The sequence below is a fragment of the Apaloderma vittatum genome, unplaced genomic scaffold (assembly GCF_000703405.1).
Source record: "Apaloderma vittatum isolate BGI_N311 unplaced genomic scaffold, ASM70340v1 scaffold8969, whole genome shotgun sequence".
In the NCBI taxonomy this organism is placed as follows: domain Eukaryota; kingdom Metazoa; phylum Chordata; class Aves; order Trogoniformes; family Trogonidae; genus Apaloderma; species Apaloderma vittatum.
This window is the reverse complement of record NW_009735764.1, coordinates 25,496-45,198: the sequence shown is the minus strand read 5'-3', so window position 1 is coordinate 45,198 and position 19,703 is coordinate 25,496. Positions and strand designations below refer to the sequence as shown.

The 19,703-nt window shown below is 39.8% G+C and overlaps 1 protein-coding gene across 1 annotated transcript in view; it reads left to right on the top strand.

Annotated features, from left to right (window-relative positions):
- Positions 1 to 2,784: 2,784 nt before the first annotated feature.
- UBXN7 (UBX domain protein 7) overlaps positions 2,785 to 19,703 on the top strand; it is a gene marked incomplete at its 5' end in the record, with an annotated part of 22,033 nt that continues 5,114 nt past the window's right edge. Inside the window, 9 exons of the mRNA XM_009876709.1 lie at positions 2,785 to 2,945; positions 4,886 to 4,953; positions 7,809 to 7,874; positions 9,834 to 9,946; positions 15,944 to 16,090; positions 16,480 to 16,570; positions 17,804 to 17,931; positions 18,358 to 18,754; positions 19,476 to 19,555. Coding sequence (XP_009875011.1) covers positions 2,785 to 2,945; positions 4,886 to 4,953; positions 7,809 to 7,874; positions 9,834 to 9,946; positions 15,944 to 16,090; positions 16,480 to 16,570; positions 17,804 to 17,931; positions 18,358 to 18,754; positions 19,476 to 19,555 — 1,251 coding nt within the window. The remainder of the gene's footprint in view (positions 2,946 to 4,885; positions 4,954 to 7,808; positions 7,875 to 9,833; positions 9,947 to 15,943; positions 16,091 to 16,479; positions 16,571 to 17,803; positions 17,932 to 18,357; positions 18,755 to 19,475; positions 19,556 to 19,703) is intronic.

Genomic DNA, 19,703 nt, shown 5'->3' with positions numbered 1-19,703 from the left:
CGGCTGAGCTGCCCGGTGGTGCGGGTTCGTGTCCTCCCAACCCTGCCGGCCGTCCGGTTCGCTCCGCCCCGGGAACCGCGTCCCGCTTCTGCAAATAAAGCTGACGGCCGGGGAGGGAGAATGTAGCTGAACCCAGAGTCCGCGTTTAAAATGAAAAATAAAGTACAGTCGATGTGCTGAAAATTTAGTTTGCTAAGGAAAATAGCAAGTTGCTTTTAAGTTAAAGTTTGCGGCAGGTAATAATTCCTGCTTTAGCTTGTGTACTTTGAGCTCTTGACCCACTTTGTGTTTAATCTGCTTCACTACAGTTCCCCTGTGCTTATGGCGTTACGTGTCGAATACGGAAGGAGTGTTTAATAAAACAGCTTTGGGTCTTCAGTTGATAAAAGTGAAACTGCTTTTAATTTGGTTCCTCTGACCAGCTCAGTTTCAGATTGTGTCCCTGTACTCAGGCTAGGATCCACTCAAATCCTGAACGCGGATATTTAGTCCCTTGTGAACATGCTGGTCGGCTACACTGGGAAATTTTTGATCACACAGCTATCCTTAAAGAAGCCTTTTAGAATAAAACCTCCAAATAAGAAGAATCTACAGCAAGTATGTTTACATTATAGTATGTGCCCGTGTGTGCCTTATGTTTTCAGTAGTGCCTAAGGTATTTGCTAAAAAAACTGAGGTAGAACAGGCAGAGCCATGCTGGATTTCTTTCTGACAGCTTTTTGTACTTACAGGTGGTTTACGCCAAATGTAAGAGCACCCCTCTTATGATTTTACAAGGGAAAAACCCCCAAACCTGCTGGGCTTTGCCCATTGACTATTAAAGTAGAGTTTTGAAGTTTCATATTTCCATTTTAACAGAATGTATGCTGATACTTAAAAGCACGTTGTGGACCTTGTCCTGTCAATACTGGTGTGATTTGACAGGTGCTCAGAAGCACAGACCCTCAGTGGTTCGTGTTAGCAGCTTTCAGCTTTCTCTTGTAAGTGTATGAAATCACTCCTGTCTGTGGCAGAAAGGCTGAATGAATGCTATAGAGCAATTTGAGTCTAGTGTAGGTGACAGTGAGGAATGAGGAGAAAGCCCTTATTTCTCTTATCCAGATGACAGAATTGTGTTTCTTTGGTGATATCATCCAGAAAAGTATTACTATCTTTACCACTGAAATGACGGCATCTCTTTGAAATTTGCTTTGAGATTTAACAGATATTTAGTGTTTTCTGTTTGCCAGCACAAGCACTGAAAACATTCATATAATGGCAGTTTCCTTAGGAGTGATGAAGAACCAGTACAAGCACTTTCTCTGTTGAGAAATAGTGGAGAGTTGAAAATAATTTTTCTTCTAAATGAATATCTTCACATGAGTGTACAGTGAGGTTGTAGGGCAGTGTGTGTGTTCCCTACTATACAGGTATATTTTAATTGCTAAAGCTGTAATTGAAATGAGCTGAAAATGCCAAAGAGCAGTTTGTTTGAAGAATGCGAACTTGATGCTCTCACATTGGTTTTTGAGATGTCATTAGTTTTTTTTTTGTATTTTCTTCATCTCAATTAAGGTCTTAAAATGCAGCCGACTGCTGTCAGAGTACACTTCTCATGGCAGATTGTGGTTTGGTTTGGGTTGGTTTTTTGTTGTTGTTGTGTTTTGTTGGAAAACTGGTTCCCTCAGTCAGTTTGACTTTCTCCATGATTTAATATAATGGTGAAGGTTGTTTAGAAATGGTTTATCTTGACAGTTTCAAAGTGTATTCTCTGTTCAAAAGACTCAAGCTTTTTGAGTCTTTCCCAGAAAATCAGAAATGTCCAAATATGTTTTGACCAAACTCATGTTATCTATGACTGATGCTGGGGAAAGTGTTTTCATCATTTTGGTGACTTGCAGTGAACCTAGTAGGAATTACTGCATATCTGAAAACTACTCCCAAACTGGTTTAGCTGCATTTTAACACTCTTCCTCTCTACCAGTGTTTCCATAGGAAAATAAACTCTTTGGCAGCCCACCACCTATAGAGACAGACGCTGTAATAAGTAGACATTTAAAGGGTCATTTAAAGAGAGCTTCCATTGATGAGGGTGCTTCTGTTGATGGTATGGTTCTCGAAGAGAATTTGGGAAATAGAGGCTCACTCACTGAGGGAAGAGTTACAAGTAAACTACTGTTTAATTGTGAGCAGCAAGAATAAGACTGGATTTAATTACACTTAGGAGAGATGTTAATAAATGTTAGTCATTATATGAATAGCTGTGTAGACAAGTACAACTTTCTCTGTCTTGGCTTTTCCACCTCCTCTTACATGAATGAGCTTCTGCTTTTTTTTTTTTGCCTTTTAGAGCAATCAGTAAAGCAGGGTATCTTTTCTTCTATCTCTAAATATCTTAAGTTGGTAAAAAACCTTTAGCAGCTGATTTAGTATTCTTCCTGTTAAAATGTTAAGTCAGGATTTCATTTTTTTGTGTGTGTATGCCTACTAGTGTTTCGAACATTGTACAAGGAAAAGGTCTGACCTCTAGAAGGAAAAAAAATAAACCTGTGCTAAAACCCTTCAGATGGCTTCCTTCCAGTTTTCTCCTGATGGATGGAAAAGGTCTTGCTGTCTTTTATGGAGGCATTCCCTTCTCCCATGAGATATGTATGTTTGTCTCATTTAATAGTTTTACTTTGAAGATAAATGGCAAATGATGAACTGTTCTTTCTAATTATTAATGCTTTGAGAGAGAAAACTTGCTGGTCAGCTGTTCCTAGCACTTCCAATCAAAATGCTTTCCAAAGAATGCTTTAATTTTTGTTTGGCATTACAGGTGCCAGTGAAAGTGTGGGAAAGCATATGCTTGAAGCATGCAACAATAATCTGGAGATGGCTGTCACCATGTTTCTGGATGGTGGAGGCATAGCAGAGGAACCTAGCACCAGTTCTGCAGGCGTGTCCGCTGTTCGACCACACACTGAGTATGTACCTGATAAACGTGTCTGTATAAATGAGTAGTCTGTCTTAAGAATTTAATAGTGTAAGGCAGAACATACAAGGCAATTGTCACTTCTAACCTGCTGACAACTCTCTGCAATATGGGCTTTGATCTCATTAAACTGATTGCTCCAATATTGTAATGGGTAAGTTTGTGCTACATAAGGTGGTACATAGACCAACAGAATTTACTCTCTTTTGCATGTACTTCAGAAATTTTCTGTAGCTTATTTATTGGTTTTTGCAAAAAGAGCTCAAGACTTTTAAGTGGGGATCCAGTAGTAAGAGATTCTTACTTTTAAATTGCAAATGACCATAGTCCCATTTGTAAGGATTTTATTGTGTTGTTTCAAGTGTAACCAGGTCTGGCACTGGAAAGGCTAGACTAGATCACATATGCTAATATGCAGAGGAATAAGCAAATGCTAAATCTGCAACAGTGTCTTAGAAATCACATACCAGTAAAGGGAAGAATTGTTGCACTTGACCATGGCAAAGAGTCTTTCAGTGCTGCCTGTTAAGGTGTCTGCCTGGGATAAATGGAATATTTTGACTGGAAGCAAATCGTTGTAAGTCACATTCATTAAATGTTCCAAATTAAACCTAGCCATGCTTTGGTCTTTATGAAAATCTTCCACTTTGAGAAAAAGACAACTGACTTTTGAAGAAAGTTCCTGCCACTCATGCTTCTGAAGCACATGTATAAATTTAAACAATTCTCTTATTACTAACCAGTATAGTTGATGTCAAAGTGCCTTCATGCTTGAACCTTTGAGAGGTAATGAAGTTAAAACTCTCTATCTGTAGGTGTTAAAGTTCTTATTTCTAGACAACTTCTGGCACATCAGTGACATTTAAGATTCAGGTTGTTTTTGGAATACTTTCTTTCTTTATACTTGACACCTTCCAGGTACTGGTCAGCTTAGTGTTACTTCTAGGAAGAGAGAGCAATAAATATGCAATAGTGGATGATAACTAGCTTCACAACAGCAATCAAAGCTGTGGAGGTTAACAGCAAGGTTAGTGCATCTTGCTGACATAATGAGTTACTTTTTGAAACCTGCATGGCCGAGAGCCACAAATTGCATGCTTCACAGCTTCAGAGAGTCTTAGGGAAGAGGGCACTGCAGGAATAATTAATATGGAGGATACAGTAATGGATTTCCTTAGGCGAGGACAGGCCCTTGCTCATATAGATCCATGGACCAGGTGACCACGTTGAATAAATGATACTGTTTCAGCGCTCTTTTGATTTCCTTTCTTCTAGTCACAATTTCAGATTATCTAGCAGTTTCTGCAAGCATAACTAAACTGGTGATATGCTAGGGAATGCAGCTATGTAAGCAAAGAATTGCTTCAGAAATGAGAAGGAAGTGGCCATTTTGACCATCTTGTTTTCCTTCCTCTGGAAGTGAAAGGGCTGTGAATTTGAAGTGGAAGCAAAACGTCTTCCAAAAGAAGCAACCTGGTAATAAGGAAGATAAGTTTGTTGGTTTTTTTCTCTCTCTGTAGGTTATCAGGGGATGCGGGTGGGAAGTGGATTAATCAGCAGTCTTTGCTAAGTTTCAATAAACTTTTCCAGATTCTAAGAAGGTTATTAAAGAAGAAAAATGTTCAAATAATAGATTAACCAAGCCTGGGGTCAAGTCACCCAGGGATTTGTGTAGTCTTCTGTCAAGACTTAGAAAGGTCATACATGCCAGATTTCATGCAGAGTGTACCAAGCCCTGCACAGTGTCATGAACAGTAATAGATGGTCTCTTGAGGTCCCTTTTGACCCCAAATCTCTTTGATTCTTTACAGTGGTATATCAGCATCCTTAGCTGGTTTTAGGTTGCAGAAGCTTTAGAGCACAGTGAGATATGATTTATGTAGTAATTGGTGTATTATGATCTCTGATATTTTTTTTCTTCCCCTTTGATAGGGATGAAGTACGAGCTCCAATTCCTCAAAAACAGGAAATTTTAGTAGAGCCTGAGCCCTTGTTTGGAGGTAGGCCTGTGTTCTTACTTTCTTTTTTTATTTTCTTTATCTTGAGATGAGTTAAGTGACAAAACGAAAACAGAACTTGATGAATATGAAGAAAGCATTGTATGTATTTTTATTCTTGTTTTTCTTCCCTGCTGCAACTCTGCAGCCATGTAACGTGATAACATACCTGGAAATAACACCAGTGTTATTGAAAACCTCCCATATTAGAGATGCTACACTCCCAGTGGTACTAATTTGTTAACTCCTGTTTCCTGAGACTTGGTGAGACAACAGCCAATTAGCTGTGATAAGTATACCTCTGCATTCTGGGGGTTCCCAACCATGCAGTACTGCTGTGGAAGTGTTCAAGATGACAGGATAGAAGATTGAGCCTTGACTGATGAGTGGAAGTGGACAAATGCATGCTTCTCAGAGCAATGACAGATCAGAAGGAAGAGCTGAACGGCATGATTCCTCATTATTTTCTCCATTTTTTGCTTAGGATTTTGCTCTTTAACCTGCACCATGCAACCAGTTCTCTTTGTTTGTTTTCTGAAGCCGTTTATCACTTTTGCTTTTGAAATATTTTCTTGTTCTAAGGAAATAGGCGATGGAAGTGCTGTTTTCTTTTAGGTGCTTACCTAAAACACTTCAGATACCATACATGTAAGACACTACTCTGCTGTAGTGCCCCTTTTACAGCAGCACAGGGGTGGAACTTCTGTAGCAGGACTGGATTACCTGGTTACCTGGTGCATTCTCCTCTCCTTTTGTTTAGTGTCCATGTCTGTGTGGAGATCTAAGGCTCTTTCTTTTCATGCTTACTTCCTCTAGCCTTGTAAGGCTCTGTCCTTGTGTTGGCCAGGCCATTTCTGGCTGCCTGTATGGCTTTTGCCATGTCAAGTGGTTTGAGAGTCTTGCCTGTTTTATCAAGAAAGGGCGTGCAAGTTCTCATCTTTCAGGTGTCTCATACCCATAGGAAATGCTCTTTACTATTGTTTAGTACCTGTTCTAGAAAGAAGATGGAGGCCAAGCTTCAGGTTTACCCTGAAACTATTTATCTCTTGGTACTTTTTTTTTTAACATCAGAGAGGTTTTTAGGCAGGATGCACAAGCTGAGAGGTGGTTCCAGAGGAAGGTGCCCTGGTGAGGCCTCTCAGAAGACGGTGCATTTGTTCCTGTGACCCAACAGAGGTTTTGACAAACGTTTTTAGACTCTTACGGGTTCAAGAATCTAAGAAATGCAGGATTAAGATCTGCTGACCCTAATGCTTGCTCCTGTTCTACTCATTGGTCATACACTGTTCTCAGATCCACTGTCATTGACCATCTGACGGAGGTGATCTGTGGGTCAGTGATAGCCTCCTGACACTTTCCTGTCCACCAGTGGTAATGCCACTTCTATTTACAGCACAAAGCAGCCTGACAAGATAGCTGAAACTGGAGAAATACTTTGTCTTTTCAGGTCTTACCTCAAAGCAGAGGACATGCTGGTTTCTTGTTTTAGCAGTTTCATATTGAGGTGTTTGTATGAGCGTAGGGTTTCTTCCAGTTGAAGAGATGACCCTGTCTATTTGTGCTCTGCTAGGTGCACGGATCCCATCTTGCAGTACAGTGGATATCAGAAAACATCTACCTGTGTTCATCTGCTGTGAACATCTTCACCAGCACTGCCAGGACTGTAGCATAGCCTGGCAAGGGAAATGCTGGTTTTTTGCTATTCTTAGCTACAGTTTAAGTCACTCTGAAGTTGGCTTTAATGGGTTGTGCTTGTGCCTAAGCATTTGAAAGTAAAAGAGATGTTACTTACTGGAGTTAGGCATTATTCACAGACCTGTTCTGCATTCAGGCTTACTTTCTTTTCCATGATAGTCTGTATGGGATACACCAATTCTTTCCTTCATATTCTGTACAAGGAGAATGCAAGGAACAAGATCTGTGCACCATTCCTTATGCCCTTGGTGTGGCACAAGGTGAAAGATGTTGCACGCACTATGGTGCAAAACCAGAAAGGTCTCTAGAATCAAGTTTTGGAGGTACTTGCTTTGTGACCTGTGCATAGGTCGTGCTTTCTCACAGTAAATGGATTTTTCTTACTACAGGTTTCTGGTGGATATACACAACTGGGCTTTGAAAGTTTTATCTTAAATTTGTTCTGGTTTTAGTTGATAGTAATGCAGACAAATAGTTGAAATCAGTCTTGACAGGCAGTTCTGTTTTGCATTCTAAGTATAGCGGTTGTGTTGTACCATAGGACTTAAGTGGTACTTTTAGGTACTGTTCCAGTTATCTACCTGGGCTGCTGTCTCTGTCCAGTTGCAAATAATCTCTTCTGAAGGCTTCCTTGCAGACGGTGATACTGCACCAAATGGAAGAGTGTGGCTGTTGCCAGTCCAGCCAAGAAGTTGAGACAGGATCTTGGGATAAGAGATTAGAAAAGAAGTGCATTGTGGAAAAAACAAATGTGTTTCCTAATGAAGAAAATATTCTCCCATGGGGTTTAATCTTTTGAAGTTTTTCAGCTACTTGAAGGTCTTTGGTAAAAAATTTGACGGCATTGTGACATGTTGATGCTGTGACAGCACTGCCACTACATACTGATGGGCTAACTTTAAATTTTTGTCTATTGTTGATACCTGTTTTGTTTCTGGGGTAAGGTTTGCTAGAGAGAGGATGTGTTGGCAAATAAATCTTGACAAACTATCTATTTCCATCCTCCTTCGAATTTCCATCCTCCTCCTTCCTAATGACCTTATCCCTCATCATTCATCCTTTTGAGTCCCTGTTCTGTTTCCCCATATATATGATGGAAAGTACTATTATGTAATTAATTCAGTAGTATACTTCTGAAATAATTTGTGAAATATTTTTTTAAGCTCCTAAAAGACGCAGACCTGCGCGCTCAATATTTGATGGCTTTCGGGATTTTCAAACAGAAACCAGTAAGTGTCTACAGATCAGTAAGCCAGAGGTTGTGTTTTTTTAAAATGAAAGTAAGATTGAAAAATAGTTTCTCTTGTGGTCTAGGACAGCTTTCAGCTGTTGAATGCTTTTTAAATTGCCTGTTTTTATAGCAAAAGGTATTTTTTTAAATAACATTATTAGACTGTTTATTGTTGTAGTGTCAGTACTGTTTGTTGACATGTCTCTTCCATGTTTGCAGTACAGTTAAGATTGTTAGTTTATTCTCCTGGAGTGGCTGAAGGAACAGTACTGGATAATGGACACATGAAGCAGGTAGTGAGGATGCTGGTCCAAGCACTTTTGCCTGTGTTACATAGATAAAAGACAGTGTGTTCTGTCTGCTTTGGTGTGGCAAATATTGTCTTGTTAACTCTCAAAAAACCGCACCTTTTTATTGCTCTAGAGGGAATTGAAAAGGGGGAAGTATCTAAGGCCCATGTAGAAATTAAGTTAATCCACTGAATTTTTCTGGCTAGCCAGTGGTCTTTTTGGCACTTGAATTAGAGTAGCCTTGAGGCTTCTTCTTGCCACACACAAGGTTCTCATGTTTACTGCTGTATAGCTGTACATATGCCGAATCCCCAAATGACAAACTGTTGGCTGTTGTTTAAGCCATTACATTTCATGGAATGTAATTCTTTGACCAGATACTTCGTAGCTGAGTTAGAGCTGTTGTGCAGTTGTTATTGCTGATGTTTCTGGAGTGTTCAAGAGGTCTAACCAGGTTCCCATGTAGCTATGTGCTGTTGGATGCTGAACTGAAAAAAGTATTCACAATTGCTGTTTTTCCACTGACAGGTTTGGTAGGGTTTTTCCAATAATAATAAACTGGTTAAGTGCTAAAGTTACTCGTAGCTGTGTAAATGAAAATGCACCATTTACAGAATAAGCATACTCTTATTTTTTTTCTCAATATCTTCACTCTTATAAGACATTCACTCTTGTAAGACGTGCACAATATAGAAAAACATTGTGAGAGCTTATGATGAAACTTTATCATGCTTTTTGGTAAAACTTCATAGATTACTATCACTGTCTGACTATCTCTGACAAAGCAGTCCTGGCCGTTAAAGTCCAGAATATATCCTGGCTCCTAGGCCTGCTCCACAGGGTTGTGAGGTTTTTTTCCCTGTTGGCATCCAGTGACTGCTTAAAAGTGGTTTGTATGACATAACCCACTGACAGCTCCTTTAACTGCTGGAAGGTTTTTGGTCATGAGATAGTTACTGCTCATTTCAGCTTACTTGATTCCATAAAATGCATTGCATCTCTATGTTTTTAGGTGAGCAATTGGTATAATTTACCTGTATGGTATACGATCATGTCTATGTAGGAGATAGATTCTGTATTATTTTGAATGGAATTTTTGCTATTAAAAGAAACATGCTCAAATATAAGACTGGGGGTGAGCAAGACTGAAAACATATTCACGTCAAAATGGGCGGGATTCTGATTATGGGAAGAATAGATATTGGATATAAACATCTTTTCTTCATATAAACTAAGTTTGGTTTTGTTGTTTTTTTGTTTTTTTCTTTTCTGCGGAATTGCCTTACAGTCAGGAAACAGAAACACTGGAACAGAAATATTCCAAATAAAAGTTATGATCTAGCTCAGTTTCCCCGTCTAAAATCGTCACTGGGGACAAGTCTCGGGTTTGCTTTTTTTTTCCTCATTTATTTTCAAATACTTGCATATGACTCCCTCTGCTGATACTCACATTTATTAAGATTTTTTTCACAAAATGAAATAAATGCCGAGTGCTTGAGAAAGCTAGGGCAAGCAAGACTCTTGCTGTACAAAGCAGCTAATCTTCAGTGTGGTGTAACCTTGTAACTCTAGTGCCAAAATTTTATGTATGAGTGTATAGCCAATAATAAATCCATCTTGTGTGTATTTTGTCTAATTCTGTTTCCTTTCCTCTTGGGCCTGTGCAGTTCGACAGGAACAGGAGCTACGAAATGGAGGGGCAGTAGATAAGAAACTCACTACTCTAGCAGACCTCTTCAGGCCTCCCATTGATCTGATGCACAAAGGCAGCTTTGAAACGGTAAGTTTTGAAATTTTGGGTGCAGTTTTTATGTGATGAATGTGTACAGTGTGGAAGCCTTGACGTGTATGGATCCATTGTTGGGTGATCAGAAAGTTGCAAAAGACCATATAGTGATAAATACTTGATGGACTGCTTAACTTGGTTTATTGAAGGACTTAACTAATGATGTTAGACCACACCGTTTATGTGTGTCAAATCACACTTGATGAAAGACTTCAGTGCACAAAAGGAGAATGGTCAAAATTGAAAAACTGCATCCCTCAGTGTGTCTGTAGAGCACGATACAGAAAAACCTGAAGTAAGATTGCTTTGGATAGTTGAGCAAGCACTTCACAAGGGGCAGTATAGTTTGCAGCACAGCTCTGCTAAGGAGCTCGGGTGGAATAATGTTAAGATGGCTAAGTGGTTTCTGATACCTGAGCTAGTAAAAGTATTTGAGTGTGGCTTGGTCATGAAGGTACAACTTTACCTGCTGTAGAGGTCTTGCTCTTATATAAAGTCACGGTGGTTGTCTTTTGCATCTGGTAGTGATGGAAAAAGTATCCGACAGACTGGCTGCCTGAGAAGGGGCTGTTAGCTCTGAATAATTTCAGGTATCACCTTCTGCACCTTATGTGTAGATTCTTGTCTGTAGATTCTTGTCTGGATTTAGTCATAAGTTATGGTATGTGTTACTGACTTAACTAATGATTAGAGAATATGCACATTGGTGTTTATTTTTGGGTTTTGACTCCATAATTTCTAGATATTCTTCAGAAGTTGCAGTTACTATTGAACTTCAACCTGGTCATCTTTAAGTAGCTGAGATTGATTTTTTTTTTATTTTTTTTTTAATTATTAAATAATGATTTAATGGGAATGCAAACTAATGATCAGATGGTGCAATACAGAGGCCACAAACGTTACTGCTGTAGATGAGACAGCATGAGCTGAACAAAAATATTATTTACGTTCTTTACACATTTGCCCTTGCTGCCGTGCACAAATACTAGAGCACTACTGGAGAATTTTTGGAGAAGTGCTATGTACCTTTATTGAGTCTTCAGCTCTCATGCTGTTGGCCTCATCTCTCTTTTTATGCTTCCCAAATCATTAGGGATCAGTCAATTTGTCACTAAGTCCTATTTTCTGATATAGCCATGTGTTTAATCTTCTAAGAAAATTCTGGATTTGTAAGGATGCTGGCAGAGAATAGCTGTGTCTGCCTCAGCAGCTGAGCAGGGTGAAGTAGCTGGTGCTAAGGCATCCCTGCCTTGTGATCTGTGATTGAGGCTTTACTTCAAAGAAGGCAGTGCCAGGTCCTCCAGCTGATGATACCTACTGGGCCTATGGTTCAGAGCTGATTGTGAGCCCAGGAAATGCATGATTAAAGGCAACAGTAAGGGGAATTCACAAGAAAACAGCTACTGCTGCTCCAGACTGGAACCTTCACACGGACAGTGAGTGCCCTCTGACTTTGGCTCTGGAATTGGAGATCTGAGCTAGTCTTTTCTCCTGTCTTGCTGGAAACGTATCAAGACTTTAGCAACGTTGATTGTGACATCCACCACATTCAAAAGTAGTTTCAGAGGATGACAGTAACTGATCGATAGATTTAATTGTCCTAAAGTCTGTGCATTCTTATTCAGTCTTGTAAATAAATGTCCTGTTCTTTGCAGTAGCTCAAATTTAAAGACATATACATGCACTTTCTGGTATTGGTATTCACCTTTTTGGGTTCTTGTACAGTTCTTTGTCCCATGGGATACCCTTAATTTCAAACTGATGCTCCTCAACTTCACTGCAGTAAAAATCTTCAGCTTCTTAATCTGTTGCCCATTACCCCTTCCATTTTACCTTTTATCACCATAGATTGCTGTGCCCCTTCAGCCTGGGGCAATGTTGAACCTACTGTGACTTCAGTGACTAGTCTCCCAAAATTATTCTCCAGCAAGCTGCTGGTAGCTTCTTCCTTCTCTGTATGCTTAGATAAACATACATCAACTGCATCATAAACCAGAGATGGTTATCATGTTCCAGAATACCAAAGACTAAATACTGTCACTATGATGCTCTTGTAGTTTAGTCTTAGACTAAGTGGGGTTTTCTTACTATTATTGGTGTGTAGCTGTGCAAAGGCATTCTGCCAGTGTTGTGCCATGTACATTTATCATAGAATCATTTGGGATTTATGACTTTATTCAAACTTGGCAAGAGTGGTGGCATTTGGTCTTACTAAGATTTTAATGTGTCTTTGTTGTTTGTCTTTTGATGCTTCTCTTTGAGTACTCTAAGCTTGTTTTGGTTAGTAAGTAGACTGACTTTCCCAAAGATACTTTATTTTTCTTTAGTTACAAAGAAACTTCATCATCAGCAACGTGCAAAAAGTTGCCATTTCATTTTAATTCAATAATACTAGCTTTTAAGAGTAGGTGAGAATTACCTTTCATTGAAAAGAAATTTTCAAGTGTTGAATAACATTGATTTTTTAAAAACTTGCTGTCTGAAAAAGCAGTGTGCTTCATATACAGAAAAACTTATGATCACCATACTTGGGAAGTTAAGTGTGTGATTAACTAAATTACACCACAGAAATGTGTTGAAAAAGATTTGATACGAAAAATCTCTAAAATACTTTCTTGTAATCCTGCACACTTTCTGAACATGAGCCACTAGATGTTAGTTACCTGGTGGAGTGGAGCTGTAGAAACCAGAGGCAAACAACTGGTGGACCAGTGAGATGTTGACCAGAACTGCCTTTATTTTTTCCTACTGGAAGACTTCAGAGAAGCCTTCAGAGCTGAAATACGTAGTGACACGAAGAAGTCTGTATTTGAGTAGTGTTGTGTGGTTATACAGTTCGGCTGTTGTCTGTTAAGACTACATAAGGGATTTGCAACTTGTTTCCTGACTGCGATATTGAGCTTTTGTGTGTATCAAGCTTCTGAGTTACCTTGTTCACCTAGAATCTGCTGAGAATAAATCACGAGAGTATAATAAATGACTAAAGTTTACACCAAACATGCTTTGTAAAGAACAGCATGGTTTTCTTCTTATCTCAAAGACTGCTTTCAAGACTTGCAGGAGTTCATCTCTTTGTGTCTATGATGTGAGATATGGTTCAATTTGTGAGGCGTACACACCAAACTGACTTACTTTGCATTTTTGAGAGGAGATAGTTCTGGAGTGTGTAATTCTGTGCTTAACACTTATTAGGATTTCAGTACTTCTGTGAAGTTTGTGTGGAGTTTCCTTATTTTACATGTTAAACCTTTTCTAGCTGCTCCAGCTTTACAGCTGATACTGATATTTTTTTTGTCTTTGAAGCTAATCTAGTCATTGTACTCAAATGGTGCAATGATCTTTGCATAAGGTGCTTCTAGACTGGCAGTTTGCATGAGTAGCCTGCAGATACACCTTTGGCACAAGAATGGTTGGTTGATGAAAGGAGGTATGCCCTGGCTCAGATAAGAAGTGTAAGTGTAGTACAGATAGGGTATTTCTTATTAGATAATCTGACTTTTTCACCTGTTATCTTCCAAGCTGAATCGTGCAGATGTCCAGAAGGTCAGAAGATGCTGGCTCCACTTCCTTGTTTCTCTCTGCTTACTAAAGGAGCAGTGCATTTCAACAAAGCTGATCAAGGAAGAGGAACTACAACATTTATAAACCATATGTGGCTCAGAAAAGTCAAAAGAGAGGAAAATATGTTATTTCTGGTAGTGCAAGAGCTAGAGGTTATCCAGTGAGATCCAGTACTGAGTGTAAAGCATGACTTCTTTCACATACTGTCTAACCAGATTCCTGGTTTGTTGCTCTAAGTTGCAGTAGTGATGAAAAATCTGAATGGGTAGAAAAGGTAAAGGTATACTTACGACAGATTAGGTTTGATTTCGTTTTGCATCTGGCCAGTTGTACCTGAGGTGGGCTACCTCTGTCCTTGAAAGTTCCTACTCTGCTAATTGCTGGAAGTTTGAACTGAGATGCTTGCAAAGAGTGCTTGTTTCTATTCTTATCGTGTCTGTGTGCTATTTAAGTGTCTGCTGCTGGCCTTTGTCCTCGAAGGAAGGGAGGCAGTTAATGCTGGAAACAGTAGATCTAAAGCCATCAGACATAGCTTTTGGATATGCAAGCCAGCTCTTGAGCCTTCCCTTGTTCTTTTGTCACATACCAAATGACCCACTAATCTCCAAACCCACAGCACTTCTTCCTCCCCCAATCTTCTTTCAGCTACCTCCACCCCCTCAGAAGAAACACAGAAGCTGTGTAAGAGCAGAATTGTGTGTGTGAGAGGTGGTAGCAATTTGACTATGTCTTTTACGTGTTAAATATGAAGCCTGTTGTTTTTAGAAGGAAGTTAAAAGTAGTTTCAAAAGCTATACCTGCTCGACAGGTGAAAACTCATCTTCGCAAATGTTCTGTGTGGAATTTCCTGCTTACATCCTTTTGAGGACCTTAGCTGGACAAAGGAGAGGTAGAGTTAGGTTTTCACTAATATTGAAAAATACACAAAGTAAGTGTAGAAGAGTGAGATGCACTTTCCAGCTTTCTAGTTATGTATTTCTGAGTTTGTTCTTTTGATCCAACATGGATTACATTAGAACACAGGACTAGGGCAGTCCAATTGATTCGAATAGCATAAGGATTTTTGTTCCCATTAAACTTGGGCAGTACCTCTAGGCCTTGTCTTAAACTGATTTCCTAGAATTAGTTTTCAAAATCCACAGTTAACTCAAGGCAAGTCTTTAAAATGAAAGTGTAATGACTATATTGAAGACCCTAACCAGCTCCTTAAGTGTCACCTGCTCCACTTTTCTGGTGACCAAATACTGGATTCTGACACTGTAATATTAAGTGGTAAGTAGTTAGCATGAGGTCCCTTGCAAGAACAAAGGGACTATTCCATGCTTCTACATTATTTTTTTTTCCTTTGAGTAAGATATAAATTGGGTCTGCAGGTCACCTGGCCTTGCAGATTAATTTTATAGACTGAGATTCTTCACTTTTTGAAGCTAAGTGTGTGGGATTCATGTGTCTGCCTATCACACATTGGATAGACTGACTGTTCAAAAGTTCACTGGCTAAAAATTCATTTTAAAAGTAAACACTTTGGTGTGGGGAACAAAATACTGCCCAAAACAGCAAAATCTTGCCTAACATCCTGAGTCCTTGAATTTTCTGTTAAGTGTGTTACCAGCAGGATGGCGAACACACTTATTTATAAATACTTTTTTTTCTTTTTTCAAAGGAAAGGGAGTTCATATGCTAGTTCCAGTTTTTCCAGATTTCCTGCTGTTGATATAGCCCTCTTTTTTTCAACAGGTATGACAGTTCAGCGATCAGAATTACATTCTTGATCAAACTCCTACCATTAACTTGCAACCAAGCAATCAGACAATGCCAGCTTTGTGACTCAAACCAGTAAGATTTCTTCCTGCGCCTTCCTGTCTTCCTCCCCACTTGCAGTCTGGATAACGAGCATCAAAAAGGATGCCTAATTTGGCAGTTGCACAGCAATAGAGTAACTCAAAACTTGGACAGAAAAAAGAAAGCGCACAGAGAGGGGGTCCTGTTGAATTGATGCAAGTCCTCTGTCAATTATGCCACCTACTTAAATAGATGATCCACAGGTTTATCTTTAGAATGAGCAGGTCTTTCCTCTGTTGTCAGATCAGTGTGATTGACTACTCTCTTTCCCAAACAAATACTTTATTTAGCATCCCTGTGTGTCCCCCCTCAAGTTGCTTTTCCCGCTCTGTGCTTGGCTTGTTGAAATCCAGCAGCTCTGTTCATCGATGTGATTCTGTAATTCAACCAGTCTCATTTAAAGCAGGTCTTTCAGCCCTGCCTTCTGTTTTGTGGATGCCTTTTCAGTAGGACTGTCCATCTTTCTCACTGTGAAGGGGTTTTGGTGAAAAATCTTGACAGTGTTAGAAACCATCACTGATCATTGCTGGCATTAGTTATGTCTGGCTCTTCAGTTTTATCTGATGAAACTTTTCCCTCTGCTTACAGGCCAAGGAGTGTGGTCAGATGCAGAACAAATGGCTCATGATAAATATTCAGAATGTCCAAGATTTTGCCTGTCAGTGTCTCAACCGTGATGTCTGGAGCAACGAGGCTGTGAAGAACATTATCCGGGAACACTTCATTTTTTGGCAGGTGAGAAATTTAATGGGGCTGTCTGGATAACTTGGTGTCCTGGTAGGTGGGGCAGGACAAAAAACAGGCTTCTTTGAATAAAATGCACTGTTACAGTTCTCTTGGTGAAGTTGCAGAAAAGATGCAGTCACTCATTGAGATGTCATTTATAGATGTAGATGTAGTTCATGGATACACATTTGAATGCATAAACCATCTTTCGTTTGTGCATTCAGGATGTTATGATGTAGCTTCTAATATGTTAGAGGCGTAATTTCAGCTTATCAGAGTTACTGGGAGTACTATTTGTAGCATATATTGTAAAACAGAGAAAAACTTCGTATATTTTCAAGGTACAGTCTGTGTTCCCTCTCCACCAAGTAATTTGCTTCCAACATGGTATTTTGTAGGTATACCATGACAGTGAGGAAGGCCAGAGGTACATACAGTTTTATAAATTAGCAGACTTCCCTTATGTCTCCATCCTGGATCCCAGGACAGGTAAGATAAGTGGGAGTTGCTGACCTGCAGTTTGTATTTGCTGTGAGAAAGACTGGCAGCTATAGGCTAGAATACCATCTTTTGCTGTATGTGTACATTCAGCTGAAGAATCTCAGTTACATTGTTTTGCTCTCTGAGAGACCATGCTGTTTGGTCGTAGGCTGAGCTTGATGATCTCAGAGGTCTTTTACAACCTCAACAATTCTGTGATTCTGTGAATTCTGCGATTCTGTGTCCTCGAAGGACGGAAGCAGTATGTTTTGGAGAAACTAAGGGAATAAAACTCCCAAGGCTTGCTGAAATTTTGTGTATTGGTTATTGTGCTTGCTATAGGTTAGTGAGTACTTTACTTGGAAAGTTAAAATAGTACCACCTGGTGGTAATACTCTGAAATTAGTATTTTTTTCTAAAGTGTGCTTTTAATAGCTACTTGAAATCATGTGATGAGCAGATGACAGTGTTTGTAAGCATTACATGAATCTGCTTCTTGCTCCTTGCACAGTAGCTATGTGAGGCTCAGAGATGACTTATTAAATTGCATCTTGATTTTGAAATACTGATTTTGGCTTTGGTTTTGTTGTTTGGTTTTGTGGTTTTTTTCACCTGAACAATCAAACGTCTACCTCCTCCTCCGAATCTTTTGAAATTGTTACTTTTTCTTTTGTATCCCAACACCCTTTCTTCTTTTATCATCATATAATGCAACTATATTAATGGTCTGGTCTCCTGCTTGTCAGGACTGAAGAAGTAGTGTCTGTAATCAAGCCAAGATTTCTTGCTATTTGACTTACACTGCCCAAAACCTTTTATTAAACTGTCAAAACTGAAGTTAGCATACTCTGCTTAGCACTTCACTTACAGAAACAAATGCTGTTTGTCAAGGTGTTGAATCAAAGCAAGCAAGAATGTAGAAATGCTTCTTCAAAAACTTAGCTGTTTGGCGCTTTTTTTTTTTTTTAATTTTGAAGCCTAATTCACCATTCTGTGCACACATTCCCATAGATAAAATGAAAGAATGAAAATAATATAGGCCCTGTATTTATGCCTCTCTGTGATTGAAAGCTTCCCAAGGGAGTGGAAAAAGGAAGCTTCATAATTGTCAGGTGGTAGCCTGCAGAAAGCTGCAATTCCACAAAACTGCCACAAATATGTACTGCAGTGGATTGGTGTGTTTCACCGCTAAGCTGCAGTATTTTGCTGAAGTTACATTTCATGACGCCTTTTGTTCCCTAGGCCAGAAACTGGTGGAGTGGCACCAGCTAGATGTAACTTCTTTCTTGGACCAAGTGACTGGGTTTCTGAGTGAGCATGGACAGCTGGATGGCCATTCTACGAGCCCTCCCCAAAAATGCTCTCGTTCAGTAAGTATGAGGCTCTCTAGGAGGGCTGGAGAAGCCTGAAAAAACGTGCTAGCCTGTCTTTATCCAGCTGCACTGATTTCCCATTCAGGAGTATAAACAGACTTAATGATACAGTGCAAGAGCGTGCAAAGTTGTGGTGTGCCAGGGAATGCCTTCTCCCATGATAACTGCTTTTGTTGAGCAGTTTGTGCTTTTGGCATTTGTTTTGGATTTAGCAGTCACAGAATGCCTTTGTAGAAGGAAATATATTAGTCTGTGTGAAACTCCAAGGAGAAGTCATTAAGTAGTTGTAGCATGACTAGCATTCCTTAATGTTTGTTCCTGACAACTGTAGGAGCTTCTCTTTGGAAGATTGATGTCCTGTTGATTTTCAGTACATATTTCAGAGCAATTTTTCTGTGTTTGTATTATGTCTGTATTCAACAGGAGAGTCTCATTGATGCCAGCGAGGACAGCCAGTTGGAAGCTGCTATCAGAGCTTCGTTACAGGAGACACATTTTGATTCCTCACAGGCCAAGCAGGAGAGTCGGTCAGATGAGGAGTCAGAGTCAGAGCTTTTTTCTGGAAGTGAAGAGTTTATTTCGGTTTGTGGGTCTGAGGAGGAGGAGGAGGAGTCAGAGAATCCTGCCAAGCTGAGGAAATCTCCGCACAAGGACTTGGGGTATAAAAAAGAGGAGAGCTGGAGGCCTCAGCCTGAGACCACTGCAAGGACTGAGCCTGGGACAACATCAAATCACAGAGCGCAGCCCTGCGTAGATGCAGGGATACTGGAGGAGTCAACTGACAAGCCCGAAAGTACATTTCAGGGCCTAGATGTGAATGGTAAGTTGCCACTTTTTTTTTTCCCTATAGTGACCCATGTTTGGGGTTTTTCCCTGAAAATCTTTATACATTGACAAGCCTGGTTTCATCCCTTGTTTTGAAAAGCTAAATCTTTTCTTCAGTCTTACTCCTCCCTCCTCGACATCACGTGTTTGAGTGATTCACCTTGCCAGCAGCACCGCTTTGGCATAGTGATGCCACAAAGTGCTGAGTCATATTAGTCACTGAGCTCAAGCTTCTTAGTTTGAGACCTCACCTACGAATGAAGTACAGATTGATATAATGGGGGTGCTTATGCCAGGGCTTCTACCATTATGGTAGAGTTAACTTGATGGCCTTGACGGTCTGGACCAAGTTTTAGTAATGCACCTTTGGCTGATACAAACAAGTCCCTGGAGTCTCTGTTCCTCCCTGCGGCAGCTGAGCTGGGGTGCAGCAGAGTGAAGTGATCTCAAAGGCAGAAGTAGCATAGCGTGCTTTTCTCTTGGAATGTTGACCAGTTTCAGTCACTACTATTAACTATTGCAAGAGTTCTGCTTTGATTTGTATATTTTAAACACGTGATAGAAATATGTCATTATAGACTGGAACCTTATGTTTTTCTGCAGTCCGTAACTCTGCTATGCTGTGTAGTAAAGCATAGCAGGGATTAAAATCTAGAGAAGAGCTCAGTTCAGCTGCCTTGTTGTTTGTTAACTTGTAGTAACTTCCTTTATGCTAGGACCAAAGGCACAGCTGATGCTAAGGTATCCAGATGGAAAGAGGGAACAAATTTCACTGCCCGAACAAGCTAAACTTCTGGTGAGTGGCATTAATCAGAATCTTGGTTGGAGTACAGGAGAAATGAAACTGGAGAATTTCTTTTCCTGTGGTGGCACTGTTGAAATCAGATCTAGTGGAAGTGGTATATCCAGGGAGTGCTTGCACTATCATTCTGTTGTGTTTCTTC